Genomic DNA, 16,990 nt, shown 5'->3' on the forward strand with positions numbered 1-16,990 from the left:
TTACTGCCCAGTGACGTGACATCTTGAGACACTGTGTAATTTTGCTATGTTTCATCAATAACTACATGACATGCTCTAAGGCTTTGGCTATTCTTCAAACTGAACTCAGAAAATTGAGTACTGTCCAGGATTCTTTTTTTAATTTGCACAAACATACAATTTTTCAGGACAAGCTTTCGGGGTAAGTCCCCTTAATCAAGGTCCAAACACTACTAATTCACAAAAGTTTTAGCAGAATGTTGTGCAAACAAAAAAAAATATCACAGACAGTACTTCATTGTCTCTGTCGCAAATGCACTAATACGGCTACAATCACCTAAAATTGAACTCAAAATTCAGACTACTTATGATAATTGAGAAGAAACTCACTAATGCATTCTACAACCTGGGCCTAACAATGTAATTCTAGTAGAAGACGGTACCTCACTGCATTTTTTTTTTTTTTACATGTTTATGTAATGCTGCCCAAAAATATGAGATGGTGCTTAGAAGTGCAGACTTTTCCTAACTGTGGGCATACACATTCGATCTATGGAGGAGACAGAAAAGACAGATATTGCCATCTTAGAGAAAACATGGTAACTGGCTAAGAAAATTGGAAGATTCTACATAGATTCCTCCAAAAAAGAAAATGGTCAGTTGGAGCATATCTGGAGAGGTCAGAGTATGTCCGTAAATATACAACTATTTTCACAGATCCAATAATTATTACTTAAGTTTAGTGGACGGCATAGGTATTGAAATCATTGGAAAACAACTACACATGTATTATTTTAAGCCTATGAATTATTTTGCTCTAAAGGGACCTAAAGATGTCTGAAGGTTATCCGTGAAGCACACTCTTAACCAAATTCCAGCTTTCATTATATTACAAAGCACAATAGAAATTATAATTTGGATGCCGTTTGCTAAACAGACTCTTCGGGTCATTGTAAGTAGAGTCACAGGCGGACTCACTACGTCAAGACATTGGCAAGACCACTAGCTAGAACTCTCCCACTCTGCTTTCCCCGGGACAAAGACGGTCAGAAAGACAAAATATGCTTCATGTACATTACAGCCTAAAGAAAACTAACACTAGTCTAAAAAGGTTTCATTAGCAACTTACAGTGAAACATATAAGACAAAACCACAAATGGAAATAATGTAGATTTATACCAGCGGGGCTTGTAAAATCCAGACAGGAAGCTAAAGTAATGTCTACAAGGAGAATGAGCAAAGTGAGGATCTGAGGTCGCCTCCTAATAGAAATAGTAACCACACTTTTGGGAAAAATCTAACTTCCCAGTGGATGTAATCATGACAAGTATTCACTCAATCTGAGGCTACCATGACACCATCTGGAGACCCAAACAAGGTATCCGTGGATAATCATTTGGCTTATATTATAGGTACTGCATTTGGTGGTCCTCTGTGGGTAATATATGCATAATTCAGGTGTATATTTATAGTAATAATATTTAAAAGGTGATACCCAAGGGTCACCATTATTAAGAACCACATTAGCAACAGTCCAAAAGGAAAATATACTACTGTGATCTCATGTTATGCATTTTAAACCCTACCAAATATGTGCTCATTCGAGAGTTAAGCTGGCCATACATTATTCAATTCTCTTATTCAATTTCCATTAGATTCACCTTCAACTATGTAGTGCAAGGGCCTGCCTGACTGCATAACAAACTGAATGTACAGTTATATGGTTTTGGTAAATCTAAAGGAAAATTATACAAGAAAATTGTATAATGTGTGGCCAGCCTTAAAGTACATGTCTGTCAAGCTAATCATTTCAAAAACTTTGACATTGACTCTTTGAGACAATGATCATGTTTATGGCCTGTGAAAATTATTGGATGAAAGCAACCATAGGATAGGAGTAATTTGCCATTTCCAGCAGCAAAGGGCAAACAGTCTCAGATCCACCAAGTCTTGACAGTCTATGTAATACCGGTGAAAGTATATAGGCTTCTGACTGGTAGAAAGAACAAACTTTGCACCTTATGGTCTGAAGCATGTAACAAATATTATGGACACACAAAAAAAATAAAGAAATCAACAAGGGGATGCAATCCAAGCAACAACCTGCAAACTCTTACCAGCCCTGGCCTGTACACAACTATGAGTCTTAAGCTGTGCCGTCCATTATCCCACAAGAGCAGGAGAGATCAGAAGAGGGAAGCAGAGATCTGCAGCAGCAGGAAGGAGGAAGCAGATGAAAGCAAAGCAGTAGAAAGCAAAAAGAAAAAAAAATTCTCAACAGAGCAAGAAGCCAATTATCACATTGTAAAATACATGCTAGAATATTACAAAAGTAAACAAAAAACGATACTGGTAGGATTCCAGGAAGAAGCAGTCAGGCAAGTCACAAATAAATGCCGTCCTAAATCACTGCATATGAACGTTTCAGCAAACTTTTTTCTTCGCCATTATTTTTATTTTCACCATATAAACAAAAAATAGCCAAGTAATATTTGCATTATGGCCAATTATTCCTGATATTCTGACAATAATGGCTACCTGGCTGTTTTGATTTTTTTTTTTAGATCAAGTGACCCTTAAAGCTGAACTCTAGGCAGAAATAAAAAACAAAACAAAAAACACAATAATTTAGTTACACATTAAAAGGCACTTACGGTAACTAACTTTTAAGGCAAGTCTGTTATAAAGTGCTAGTATGCAGTGCATACTAGAACCTTATGGTATACCACTACAGGAGACCCATTTAAAAAAAAGACTTGGGTGAGTTTGCTTTACAAAACCCTACACTTTGCACAATGATGCCAAGAGACTGCCCCACAGCCTGGAGCTTTAGTACAGCACTGAAGCCTGCTGGACCAAGTAATAGGGTAGGTAGCACACTATATCCCTGCATCCCTAGACTAAATGAGTGTTTGATCTTGCAGTGTGGTGGATTTTGTTTGATTCTAATAGTTTAGCTTTACGTAAAAAAGCTTTAATCATTTACACAAGTCTAGCATTTGTTTTGAATACCAGCCTCCTATAATGCCATGTAGAGCAGCACTCAGACCAGGAGTTTCATTAGGGGACCAAATGCTTTGCATTGCGCCTACAATCTAAGCCTGCGAACATGCTTACAGGAGAAAAGGAGCACAAGGATAGCTGCTACTCTTTCACTGTCCAATACCAAGCTGGGGATGGTTCTAAATCAGGCAGTACTGTCTGTCTAATGTAGTCTGCAGGGGGTTCCAGGACCCAGTTGTGAAAATATATGGATGGATTGCATCATATGCATGTTTATTAGATCTGTCTGTGGACCAAAATCATGCTTTGAACAGCACTTCCAAAATTAAAATCAATATATACAGTACTTCTATATGTAAAAAATGCAAAACACTACAGAGTTGTTTTGGACACACCTCTAATGCTTTGCAGTGATGGCATCAGTAAACAATCTGCAATTCCTGCTCACTGCAGCTACAGAGATTAGAATTTTTGTATTCCAACAGTGAACTCGGCTAACCTTATTGCAGTGGATGAACCTTGAATTAGCACACCGCTAATGCCCCTGCGCATTCTTGTTTTTGTTTCTTTCTTTTTAATATAGATTATACATCTTGTAAAGTGCAAATGTTCAGGTCCAGGTTATTGAACCGATTAAGGAGAGCTTTGCAACGGTACACAGGCATTGAAATATGTGCGAATTCACTAGAATAACGTATAAAACAATAGAAACAAAATGTATTTATACACACCATATTCACAACCTGTGAAGAGTGTGCATTAACTAACTAGGTCTGAATAATATAAAGTGCTTCCACTACAATAAAAAGTGTTCATCAGTCCATAAAGTGCAAGCCAAAAATTTAAGTGCTCCAAAAGCGCATAAAAAGTGACAAAAGTTCAATGCTGTAATTCAAGTGAATATATGTGCTCTTTGAGACACAATTCCCACTGCAAATCGCTGACTGTAGTTCCACTGGTGTGCTCACAGAGAGAGCACTGTGAGCATGCCAGTGGAACTACAGTCAGCGATTGGCAGTGGGAATTGTGTCTCAAAGAGCACATATATTCACTTGAATTACAGCATTGAACTTTTGTCACTTTTTATGCACTTTTAGAGTACTTTACATTTTTGGCTTGCACTTTATGGACTGATGAGCACTTTTTATTTATTGTAGTGGAAGCACTTTATTTTATTCAGACCTAGTTAATTATTGCACACTCTTCACAGGTTGCATTTTATTTCTATTTTATATGATATTCTAGTGACTGAGGTTATGCGCAATATCTGCATTGTATTTGCACATGTTTCGTTTCTGTTTATGTGATTTGTGATCACTATTTGATTTTGCCGCATTTCTTTTTGCATAGGCACTGTTTAATTTTTAGTAGCGCAGAGGTCCCTTCACGATAAGTATACAGGCATTTTAAACAGCAGTATGATACTTACGTTCACCAACGTTGACCACATAAGGACTTTTGGGTATGGCCTCCCCACCAAATGCGATGCTGATAGAATGAGGTCCAGGCTTTACCGGCTTGTAGGTGCATCGATATACACAATTTCCTTTATCTTCAAGTGCAATTTCCACAGTATTGTTTCTCGCCTGGGGATCACTGATTTCTATACCTATATCTCCGACACCAGCACCTACAGTGGACAAATATTTAGATATTTAGAAAAACGTTATAGCCAACCTCTAGGTAAGAAAACAAGCATCCATGCCAAGTGACTGTAAACTTTTTTTTAATTACATTTTTGAATGTTAAAAAGTACAACAAAACAAAACAAAACCCCACTTAATAGCGATAATACAGTCTTATGAAAGCTGTGTTTCACCGAGTATATCCAGTAGCAAGCATAAAAAGAAAAAGCAAAGTATTTCATCTAAAAACATGAGATTCAAGCTGCACACAGGTTATTTTACCTGAAAGTAAAGAACCTTCTACCTTTACAGCCACGTTAATGCAGTAAAGTATTTATTAAAAAACACTGCATGATTTTTTTTCCCTAACATAAATGGTGAAAATCTTTATTAGTGTCTCATAGTCCTCTGTACAACAGGGCTCAGATCATGTAGGACCGCTCAGTCGTAGTCTACTGCAGGGCACAGAACAGTCTAACCCAGGGAACTTCCTGCCAGGTGGAGAGAGCAAAGTGATGACTTATCAGTGTGTTGGTGCTTCTCATTTAACAATCAGCTAGCATGGGTGTTCCAGAAAAAGCTGTTCTGCGTAAATGCACTGAGAACACAACACCTGTTAGGAACAGCAATGTTATGTGCTTATCCTACAGCATTTGAAACTCACGCCTTTATCATGTTTCAGACCAAAAACTATTCGCCATAGTCTAGAAAGAAATCTGATATCAATAAAAATGTAATCCATGATCAGGCATCAGGTCTTTTCTCTGGCTGAATGCTTCCACCAGGTCAGTGAATCATAACATTGATGTTAGAGAAAGCCAAATAAGTAGCATTTTCAGAAGGAAATCTCCCCCCCCCCCGAGATTGGCCAGATATGGTATATACATAGTTACATTTGTCTAAGCTATGTATAACATACCGATGGTTGTTTATTTTATTTAAAGGCAGCAAATTTGAGAAGAAAAAGTGGATGGGCAAACTTTTTATCCATTTTTGCAGAGTGCATGGGATAAATCCATATACAAGTTCCCTGATGATGAAAAAGCCAAGACCTTTTCATAGAAAAAAAAAAGAAAAAAAAAACGACGAGTTCTTGGATCCCTGGAGAATATTTAAAATGCTGTTCTTTGGCAAGTCCAACAGACAATTTACAGTAGGCAGGCTTGAACCCAAGAAGAAAAATCGGGACAGATTACAGTTCACTGGTCCTTCGATGTGCTGGTTGCGGTTATTCTTTTTAGGCATTTTCTGTTATTTTTATCTGGTGATCCTGCCAGTAACATGTCCTATCCTAGGGTGACAAGGTTTAAGCCAATTATCATTGTCCAGCCAGAAGGTCATGCTGCCTCATAGGACAGTCAGAGGAGAATGAAAACTCCTCCTACTAGCTTCCTACTGCCGATGAGAAAAGGTATTTAGTAGTTTACATTTACTAAAATAATTTCATTTCCATGTACTGTGGGAGACCAGATATGGTAAATCCAGGGTCCTGGGTTTAGTAACACTTTAATAAAATAGTACACAGCCATGGAGGGAGATTTGTCCATCTGTGAGGGTGGAAGAATCAGTTTTTTTGGTTAAGCCCAGAGGCTAAAGAAAAAGAAAAAGTGAGTGTGTGGCCAGTTTTATTCGCCATACAGATTGAGTATCGCTCTCAGACTACCTCCCCCTTTCTTCTACAGAGAACACAGGTGGTCATTAACCCAAAAAATGTATAGCATAATTACCAGCTATTTTCCGAGAACAGACAAAAAAAAAAAAAAAAAAAAAAAAAAACTTTCAATGACCTATTAACTGCTTCCGTACCACCCCATAGCAGATATAATGCTACATGGCGGCCCTCCTGTACAGAGTCGCATATGCACACACACACACACACACACGATTCTGCACTTCCCCTAGGTGGTGTGGCGCTTCTTCTGTACTCACTCACAGCAGAAGCCGATCTGTGGTGCCAGGCAATGGATGTCTGCCTGCACCCACTGATCAGGCAGAGACACAGAAAGAAGCTCTGCCTATGTAATCAAGACAGAGCTCCATTCTGACTGGGGGGAAAGTCATGGCATAATATCCATTACTTCCCTTAGTAAAAACATTACACAGTATACACAAAAACACTGGTTAGGCACACAATTAACCCTTTGATTGCCCTACATGTTTAACCCCTTCCCAGCCAGTGTCATTAGTACAATGAAAAAAAATGTCCTGGTCATGAAGGGGGGGGGGGGGGGGGTTAAATATTTTGGAGATAAAGTGGGTAAACAGTCCAAAAGAAAGCAAATAATGTATTGTTCGAGTTTAACTTTAACTGCTAATCTGGAGAACTAGAAAAGTGCAGAAAAACGGGGCACTCTGTCAGTATCGATTATGGCCGTTACATGTAATTTACAACACAAAGGCAGTTTATATGTTTGCACAAAGCTCGGCGTCAGCCTGTGAGGACACCGCGGTGTAGACACTGGAGGAAGCATCAGCAGCTTCCATCCTCAGTGCTCATAGCAGAGAGCACAGCGGAGTGTTTTGCTTGGCTCAGCAATGCTCGCCGGTGCTCAGTGGAATAAGAACATCCTTTGTGTTTTCTGTTCTAAAATTAGCAGCACAGGAGGAACTGGCTAATATTTCAACCCGGGCTCTATTACCAAAGCAATCGTATTAGCTAAACAGAGGAGCGTGGAAAGAATAACACAAACTGACATATGAGCATAATTATACCCATGCTATGACATAAGCCATTTTCATTTTCTCCCCGGCACAACTATAATATTTAGATATTAATAATCACATGTATATTACCATTACACACACAGAATAATACCCAATACCAGGCCTCTTTCGCAGCATTTTACACTTTACAGCGTGACCTGCGTCTTGGACAGGATTCATGTTTAACATTTCTAACAGGTTAGATGAATACTGAAATATTTTTTAACACTAGGAACTTTAAGCCACTCCAGGCAACAGCTAGACTTACTCAGCCAACTGTAATGCTATCCATGAAATTATTCAAGTATAGCAAACTTAGTCCATAAACTTTAGCTTTATTGGCATTTTATACAATTGTGAACATGGTCTACTGCCACAGAATAAAGTGTCTATAGATGGGCCTGCAGCCTCTTGCCATTTTTTCCTGAGCAATACCCAATGACTGTCCATAATTAGAATGAGCATACATATTAAGACACTATATCATAATTAGACAAAAATCATGGTTGGTGATCTGAATTATGTACTGTTCTCACAGACCTGTTATGTTCCTTTTTAAGTTGCAGCCAGTTGACCTAGTAGTTATATACTAGCTATGCCTTTGTATTATTTTGCACTTTTTAGCTCTTTTCAAATGTAAAATTCCTTTTTTTTAATTGTGAAGCAAATAGGACAAAATAACAGAACAGGTAAATATGCATAACTATTCACCCCCTATAAAGTCAATACTTTGTAGAGCCACCTTTTGCAGCTATCACAGCTCCAAGTCTCTATGAGCTTGCCACACATTACCACTGGGGATTTTTGCCCATTTCTCCTTGCAAGACTGTTCCAGCTCCTTCAAATTGGATGGTTTGTGCTTGTGAACAGCAATTATTAAGTGTGAGCACAGATTTTCTATTTGACTGAGGTCTGGGCTTGAACTATGCCATTCCAACACATTTACATGTTTCCCCTTAAACCACTCAAGTGTTGCTTTAGCAGTGTGTTTGGGTCATTGTCCTGCTGGAAGGTGAACCTCCATCCTAGCCTCAAATCACACAGTGGTACAGGTTTTGCTCAAGAATATCTCTGTATTTAGCACCATCCAGCTTTCCCTCAACTCTGACCAGTTTCCCAGTCCTAACTGCTGAAAAACATCCCCACAGCATGCTGCTGCCACCACCATATTTCACTGTGGGGATGGTGTTCTTTGGGTGATGTGATGTTGAGTTTGCGCCAGACATAGCGTTTTCTTTGATGGCCAAAAAGTAAAAATTTTAGTCTCTTCAGACCAGAGCACCTTCCTCCATACATTTTGGGAGTCTCCCACATGCCTTTTTGCAAAGTCAAAATGTGCCATTTTGTTTTTTGCTGAAAGTAATGGCTTTCTTCTGGCCACTCTGCCATAAAGCCCAACTTTATGGAGCGCGCGGCTTATTGTCGCCCTATGTACAGATACTCCAGTCTCTGCTGTGGAACTCTGCAGCTCCTCCAGGGTTACCTTAGGTCTCTGTGCTGCCTCTCTGATCAATGCCCTCCTTGCCCGGTCCGTGAGTTTTGGTGTGTGGCTGTCTCTTTACATGTTTGCTGTTGTGCCGTGTTCTTTCCATTTGGTTATGATAGATTTGATGGTGCCCCTAGGGATCAAAGATTTGGATATTTTTGTATAACCTAAGCCTGACTTGATTGTCAACAACATTGTCCCTTACTTGTTTGGAGAGTTCTTTGGTCTTCATGGCAGTGTTTGGTTAGTGGTGCCTCATGCTTAGGTGTTGCAGCCTCTGGGGCCTTTCATAAAGGTGTGTAAATGTAATGGACAGATCATGCGACACCTAGATTGCACACAGGTGGACGTCATTTCACTAATTGTGACTTCTGAAGGTAATTGGTTGCACCAGAGCTTATGGGCTTCATAACAAAGGGGGTGAATACATACACACATGCCAATTATCAGTGTTTTATTTCTGAAAAATTGTTTTATGTATATATTTTTCCAAATTTGCTTCACCAATTTAGACTATTGTGTTCTGATCCATCACATAATTCAGATTAAAAAAACATTGAAATAAAGACTGTTCTGTAACAAAATAGGTAAAAAGCCAAGGGGGTGAATACTTTTGCTAGGCACTCTGTTTCCTCTTCAAGACTGAATAGAAAACTCTAGCAATCCAGGGGCAATTTGAAGTAAAGCAAACGCCCTTTTTACTCAAGACAGGCAATTAGTGGTACCTTGTGCATGCATTTTTTTTTAAGGCTATATTTATTTAATTTTTTAGGAGAAAAAAAAAAAAAAAAAAAACTTAGTTGATAGTGTGAAGGTGAGCTGACTGTGTAAAAAGTAGGAATTCCCACAGTGAACACTGCAAAAAAATAAATAAAAACGAAGTAGGTGTGAAAAAAAAGGGTGTAAATGAGTAAAAAAAACAATGCAGCTGAGGTGTGTGAACTGGAATCAAAATGACCGGCAAAAGAGTAAACAATGTAACGCCAAGGAGCACGGACTGTGCCATTATCATTTTTGAAACCTTTTTTGCAAGTGCATTTTAAATAAATTAATTTCACCAAAATTATGATGCACTATTAGTCTTCCTCTTAAAGTTTTCATTATCCATTATGAGCTGCTAGCTAATCAGGGATCGAGTTCCAGTTAAGCCCTCATAAGGCAGTACAGAGGAATCCATTCCATCAGCCACAAATGAGCATCCACGCTTATCAATTCATCTGGGTCTGCTGGGAGCTGTAGTCCTTCCTGAATCACCACGATTTGGTAGACAGGGGATTGCATTCCAAAGCTGTGGATCAGTGCACACACTTCATGACCTTTGTGGGTTTGGTAAGCAGCCAATTTTATTATTATTGAGCACAGTGTCATTTTCATACTCAAGTACCCATACACCTCGGGATCGGCATCTTTTTGATTTGGAACTCCTGTTCTTAATTCAGCCTATTCATTCTGTTGAATTGGATTTGCTTTCACACTGATTTTTCAGAACCTGAGAGACTGCTTATATGTTTACTCTTTTGCCGGTCATTTTGAGTCTAGATCATATACATGTTGTGTTCAGTTGCATTGTTTTTTACTCATTTATTACACAGGCATCAGATATTTTGTTTATCTTCATGGGTTACCAGTCATTTTCATTTAGACCACACACCTGTTTTTCATTGCTTTACTTTCATTCATTGTGTTCACACTGCGCAACAATATTTATTGCGCTATTTAGCCTATTTATATGTACACCCTTTTTTTTTTTACGCCTGCTTAATTTTTTATTTTTTTGCAGTGACACTGTGGGAATTCCTACTTTTTACACAGAGTCAGCTCACATTCACACTATCAAATACTCTTTATTTCTGATATTCAAGGTATTTCTGGTGCAGCAGATTAATTATTCAAATTTTGAGTGCTTCTCTTCACCTTTATAGACAGGAAAAAAAAAAAAATTGTACAACAGCAACAAAAAAAAAGTAAACAAAAGATTAAGCACAATGTCTCAAATGTCTCCTGTTATAAAAATCAGAATCACAAGGAGAATATATAGTATTTGAACAGTACATGCATAATAGGATTTGAAGTAATCGTAACCATATTGAGCCAACCTTAAAAACAATGGATTAGGTTAAAGCAAGAGGATTAGAAAGCAATGTACCCCAAAACTTATGGAACAACATCAGTAAGTTTGTACAGGGGGAGAGAGGAGTAATTAACAAGTTTTAACCTGTAGGCCAATGTAGGCAGAACTGAGCTTTTCCAAGACAACAGAAGTGGGTTTTTTTTAGCATAAAAATATCATATACGTAACAATATATTTGCACATGGATGTGTCAGATCCCCAAAGAGAGGCAATTTTTGGGATGAAGAATATTTGGCAAACCCAATGCCTAAAAGGAACCTACTTCGGCCCAAAATCTATGAACTATCAGGTAGGACCAAAAGCAATAGAGGAAATCACCAGCCTGGCCACAATCTCTGAAGCAATCTACTGATTGATGCAGACCCATCCTATATAGATGGGCAGGAGTAAGATGAGAATGATGGAAAATGTTAAGCTATATAATTCTATCCTTAGACGATAGAACAGAATTTTTATAAGTGTTGCTCAGTTCATTCTTTGTATGAGTGATATCTAGGGATGCCCATTTCATCCGTGTAGTACTAAACCTAGCTAAATCTAGGACTGGAGTCTGTTATAAATGCCAAACAAACAGGTGCATGCATGGATTGCTGCGTTAAAGCCCAAAAGAAGTTTGATGTCACTTAAAAATTTGGATTTGCAGAGAACTGTACGTTCTCACTGTTTTACTGTTCTTTTTGTATTTTGATTTATGTAAATCAGTCAAAGATTAGAAAAGCATGTGTTCTGTACTATGCTACAAAGAAAAACTGCTGTTCTCTGCACTGAAGTAGTGGTCAGACACACTAGAGACCAACAATCAACCAAGCTCCCGCTTTCGTCTGATTGCTGGCCTAGAGCTGTAACTTAGTATTTGCACTTCCTTGCAATAACTCTAACGGACCTCAGGCAAATTTAAAGAAATGTACTTATGATTCCGTTTGTTACATACTGGTCTCCCCAGGTAGACCTTGGGAGCCATGAAAGGAAAAGGAATGTCTAGATAGGTCGAACTCAATCAGCTTTACACTTGGGACCATCACAAGATCAGAATATGGAAGAGAAGTTGAAGTGCCATGTTGTAAAGCCATTTTGTTGTGAGGCCAGAATCTACAAGTCATGTTACACAGTGGTCAATCACAGGCATTCTCTGGACTACATTAAGCTTCTTTGACCTAAACACCTTCTGGGAAAAGAACACTTGAATAACACTCATAACAATGAAAACAATTCTAAGATAATTTTGCTTTGAAAACCAAGTAGAAAAATTAAGAACAGAACAATACACACCTGCAGTATAAATGTCGAAGTAGGTCGGTTTATTGGCAATGTTACCAGTTGCCTCCAATCCAGGCCCTTTAGCTGTGACTTTACTGGCGTCTCCCTGAGCCTTCTCAACATCCACTTCAAATGGGCTCTTTGAAATGTGCTGACCGGCAAAGAGCACAGTAACCTATAAAACACAACATTAAACACAAAGAGTTTGGGCAGCATGTACAACTTAGAACTGGGCTTAACAAGCAACAGATTCAAGAGTAGAGTGTTAAAAGATTGACACTGCCATAAAACTGGGGTGGGCCGATGCCTGTCTTGGCTTGTTAAGTGTTGCAGTTCCCAAAATAAAGATCAATTTAAAAGCAGAGGCTTCAAGATAGATTACACATTTTTATTTCTTTCAAGATGTGTCTAGGTCTATGATAAAAACATTTTTTATTAAAGCAGGAGAATCTTAAATCAAAGATGTCTCGTAAAAACACATGATGTAATCTGGCAAAGCTGTCTGGCAGCCCATGTCAGAAATGCCAACATACAGCTAAAATGTAAAGGATGGCTTTGGGGTAGCCTTATGTCATGGCTGGACTGCCTGTGTCAACAGCTTGTTAATGACATCAGCTTTACAACCTATATCTGCCACAAGCCAAGTCTAAGCGCAGATTCCCGTGACAGATGGTTTAGGAAATTACTTGGTTTTATTGGGTCCTACTGACTGAAATCACTTAAGATGTCATTAAAACATTTTTAGAGGCAATGAGCAACATACAAAGCACAGTAACCTGGAACAATAATCAGAATTTACCACTCACTGGTGTGGATCGGCTATTGAAAGTAATTTTTTACCATAGCCAAGAATCAACAAGCACTAGCAGCTGAGGTTCCTGAAGACATCACATACAACCAGCTACAATCTGATTAGGGAACAATCATAGGTCTGTAAGGCCTTAAGACAAAGCTGCTGTTAGAAACCACAGGGCCCCATACAACCCCCAATAAAAACAGTTTATGCTTAATTTATAAATGGACATAGTGAGTGTTTGGTACCAATCACTTATTGTGTTCATTCAGGAAAGGAAGAGGCTGATAAATGACAATTACTGGATACTTCTCTCACTCTCCATCCTGAAGGATTCTATTGCAAGATTGCAGTTGCCTGCGGTAAGGAGAGGAGGGAAGCCGGAAGCAATGCATAGGTGGGGGGGGGGGCCTGGGGTGAGAGGGAAATTGATTGTGCACAGGGAGGGTGATCAGTGTGGTGGGAGGGGGGGGTTAATTACTGGAACCAGATTCCCTGTATGGCGCACTCTGCAGCAGCTGAAAGCTGGCAACTAAGATAGAAGACTATGCCAGCTTTCAGCTGCTGTAGAGAGTCATAGTGAGGTGGGGAATACGAATGAGCTTTGGTGTCTTCAAAACTCATCTCTCGCTAAACTTGGAACTTACGTTTTTTTCCGAGGTCATTTCCTGTCTTAGTCTTTATGCTCATTTTTGCAGCTCATTAGAAGGTAAAAAAAAGAAAAGCATATGAGTTCAGCTAGAGATCAGTTAAGAGGATGCCAAAGCTCATCTCTAGTAGGGATCTTAGAATGTAAGCTCCTCAAAGGCAGGGACTACTGTGAATGTGCAATATGTAAATCGCTGCTCAGATTGTCTGCACTAAAAATACTTGAATTAAATAAAGTGTTCCAAACAATTATCATCCTCCATTTTCCCTCCAGTGATCAGGTCCTCTCCCCTCCCTCTGCCATATTTCAAAACAGGAAAATTTGCTCAAAGTGATTCCAGACTACCTCTTATCTCCTTGAACATTGGTACTAATTCTCAAGGTATATGGTATCCTTGTCTAACAAACTGATTCATTTGTGAATTTTCTGCATTTTGGGTGTAGGCCCATGGGAAAGCAAGATAAGTGGGTCTTATAACCGAGGCCAATTTCATCTACAGCCCATCATTCTATGCCACTTTACTGACACTATTGTCTGGTTACCTGACCAAATCAAATGTGCCAGAAACATAAAAGCTTATGCTTTAACAAGAAACCGCCTCTTATTTTTCAAGTAATATAATGTATATAGAGTGACTGCCACACAAGCCATTTTTGTAATATAATATTTTTAGTTCAAATGTTTTTAGCAAAAACAATAGCCATAGACTCACAGCAGATCATTGCCCCCAAGGGACAAATGATAAGTTTACTATGTAGTCAGAGTTATGGAATTAGTGTTCGTTTGTTCAAGAAGAAGTGTTACATTAATCTAAAGTTAAGTAAATGTTCTACAGATGTAAAATGTCCCTTTAAAATTAAACCCTTAAAAGAAAAAGCAATATGCAATTTTTCAGACTAAAAGGTCCTTTAATTCGCTTAATGCATATGTAGATGCCTAATAGGGATTTAATTACTGACATTATTGCTGGATCATGGATACTTGGTGTTGCTCACTTGGTGCCAGGTTTTGTAGAGTTCATCGCCAAGAAATGAGGTATGTTTTTCTTTAGGCATTTTTATACTACTCATAACTTGTGCAAATTCTTCCGAACTGCTGAGAATGACAACCACACTTTTCTTGTAACTATACACACATAAAACACACCTCGTTTCACAAGTAACAGAATGACAAAGGTTTATAATTATAAATCTGCATATGATTGGTTTACTGATCATATGCCACTTGTTCGCTGGCAGATAACTGTTGGAAGATACAAGGGCTGTGCTAAAAGTAAGGCAATAGTGGGCATAATTTTTATTAACATACATGGGTTGTTCTAAAAATTCTATAGTCATCTGTAGCTGTTGGAGAGGCTGCACCCCTCCATCGTCAAGAATTACTATATAGAGGAAGAGTTATTCTACCAACGATCTACTTTGGGTGCAGCCCTCGTACATTTGGTTAGGGCCTATTCCCTATCTGGATTAACTGACAGCCGTCAAAGCAAGTCTCTCTCTGTCATTTAACACTTATTATTGATACTCTCGAATAGGAAATACAGATCCTGGCAACATTCATGGGCCTTGAACCCTATCAAACACTCACCATTTTTAACAGAAGACCCTCTGCTCTTGCCTGTGGGCTCATATACAACACACAGCAAATGAGAAACAAAACATACTAAATGAAGTAAAATAAATAAATAAATAAAAAATAAATAAAAACTACCCTAAAAACAACACCCTCCAAGTAAAAGGTAAAACTCAGTAAAAGGACCCCTTGAAATGAAACGTGTCCTTTGTGAAGAAATGAATGATGGGCGGGTTTGGATGTTGCTGCGTTTGGTGCAACTCGCACCAGGTAATGGGTTTGTAATACATACAGTGAGCTTTGGGATGTTGGTACTAGTTATGCCCCAGGAGATATATGTTAAATCTTTAGCTTTTTAATACATAAAATGGTTTTACACAATTACAGTCTGTTTTGTGTGTTACTCCTTACAGCCCCTCTGGGCAGCCATTAAGAGTGCTTAAAATCTACTTCATGTAAAAATTGTTGTGGGTGGCCATCGGAGAATGCCTAGTATTTGCTCTTTTGGAAATGATGTTAGTGAAGCAAAGGATTCTCATTTACCACACTTTAAGAATTTTATGATCTAATCTACTACTGGGAGTCTCAAAGTGAGAGTTCTTTTTCAGACATCAGCATGTTTGTGTACATGAGATGTATTGAGCACAATAGGGGAGTTGTAGATAATACTTTCGGCATGGAAATTTAAAATCGATGTAAACCCCAACAATGACCCTCTCCTATTTGTGGCACTTTGGCTTCTTAGCTAGAACATTAAAAGCATGTTTTAATGTCTATTCAGCCTCTCTAGTCCTAATCTTTAGGACTACAAACAAATTTGTTACTATGCTTTAGTGATGAAGACAGTGGGATGGATGGAGTCGTTTTGCAAAACAAAACTGGGCAGGGCTGTCGCCACTCACTCCCCACAAATGCTGTGCATTGTTGACTGAGTGCACTTCTACCAGATCAGTGGATATTGTCCTGTAGGTGCAGGTTCTTTAAATGGAAAAAAAAAAAAAAAAAAGAGAAGAGAAATGTACTGCAGGGATGTTACGGCATTTGTTTTTGTTCTTTTTGCCTTCACATATGCTTGAACATCTAACTCTTTGCCCTGCAATATCTGCATAATATATACTGTAAGAAGAGAAAGGCTTTTTTTAGCATCAGCTTTTGTTACACTTATACAAGTTACATATACTATATTGTCAGGCCGGAATGGCATGGATCAATAATAATATTAATAGAGTGCTTACCTTGTGCATACCAGTCACTCTGGGTACATACTCCACAGAGAAGGTCTTGTTCTTGTCATTGTTGGCTGTGACCTTGGCCTTCATGAAGACACACACAGGTTAATGGCTAAACTGGTGAGCGACATTATTAGAATACTGTACATATTTGGCATAACTACTGCATAATAAATTTACCCTGCAACACAATTACATCATTCCACACCCGGGCTTTATTCTTTAACATAAAACACAGGCCAACAAAAGTGTTGGGGATGAGGTGGAGAAAAGGGGGGGGGGGGGGCAATATATTTGCTCAGACAATGATCTGAGAGCAGACCATAAAACAAGTGAACAGCAAGTCACATTAACTATAGGTCCTATTTAATAAGTTAATGCAAATAAGCCTGTATACTTTGCATGTACATGTTTTTAAACATCAGAACTACAGTTACTACATACAAAAAAGAAGAGGCAGGCAGTGCGAGGTGTACAGAGTAACATAAGTGTAAGGTCCATAAACCGTGCCATTCACACAACGAACTGTGTCTACATGCCATGGTGTTAAGAAGCAGGTTCAT

General features: G+C 38.6%; 1 protein-coding gene across 5 annotated transcripts in view; it reads right to left on the bottom strand.

Moving 5' to 3' along the window:
* FLNB (filamin B) overlaps positions 1-16,990 on the bottom strand; it is a 308,431-nt gene that overhangs the window by 147,286 nt on the left and 144,155 nt on the right. For all 5 annotated transcript variants that reach the window (XM_077452005.1, XM_077452003.1, XM_077452004.1 and 2 more), the window contains exons 6-8: positions 16,434-16,511; positions 12,197-12,359; positions 4,412-4,612 (exon numbers count right to left, since the gene is read on the bottom strand). In XM_077452005.1, coding sequence (XP_077308131.1) covers positions 4,412-4,612; positions 12,197-12,359; positions 16,434-16,511 — 442 coding nt within the window. The remainder of the gene's footprint in view (positions 1-4,411; positions 4,613-12,196; positions 12,360-16,433; positions 16,512-16,990) is intronic.

Source organism: Lithobates pipiens, unplaced genomic scaffold (genome assembly GCF_037356315.1).
Source record: "Lithobates pipiens isolate NorthernLeopardFrog02 unplaced genomic scaffold, aLitPip1_a1.2 Scaffold_23, whole genome shotgun sequence".
Taxonomy (NCBI): domain Eukaryota; kingdom Metazoa; phylum Chordata; class Amphibia; order Anura; family Ranidae; genus Lithobates; species Lithobates pipiens.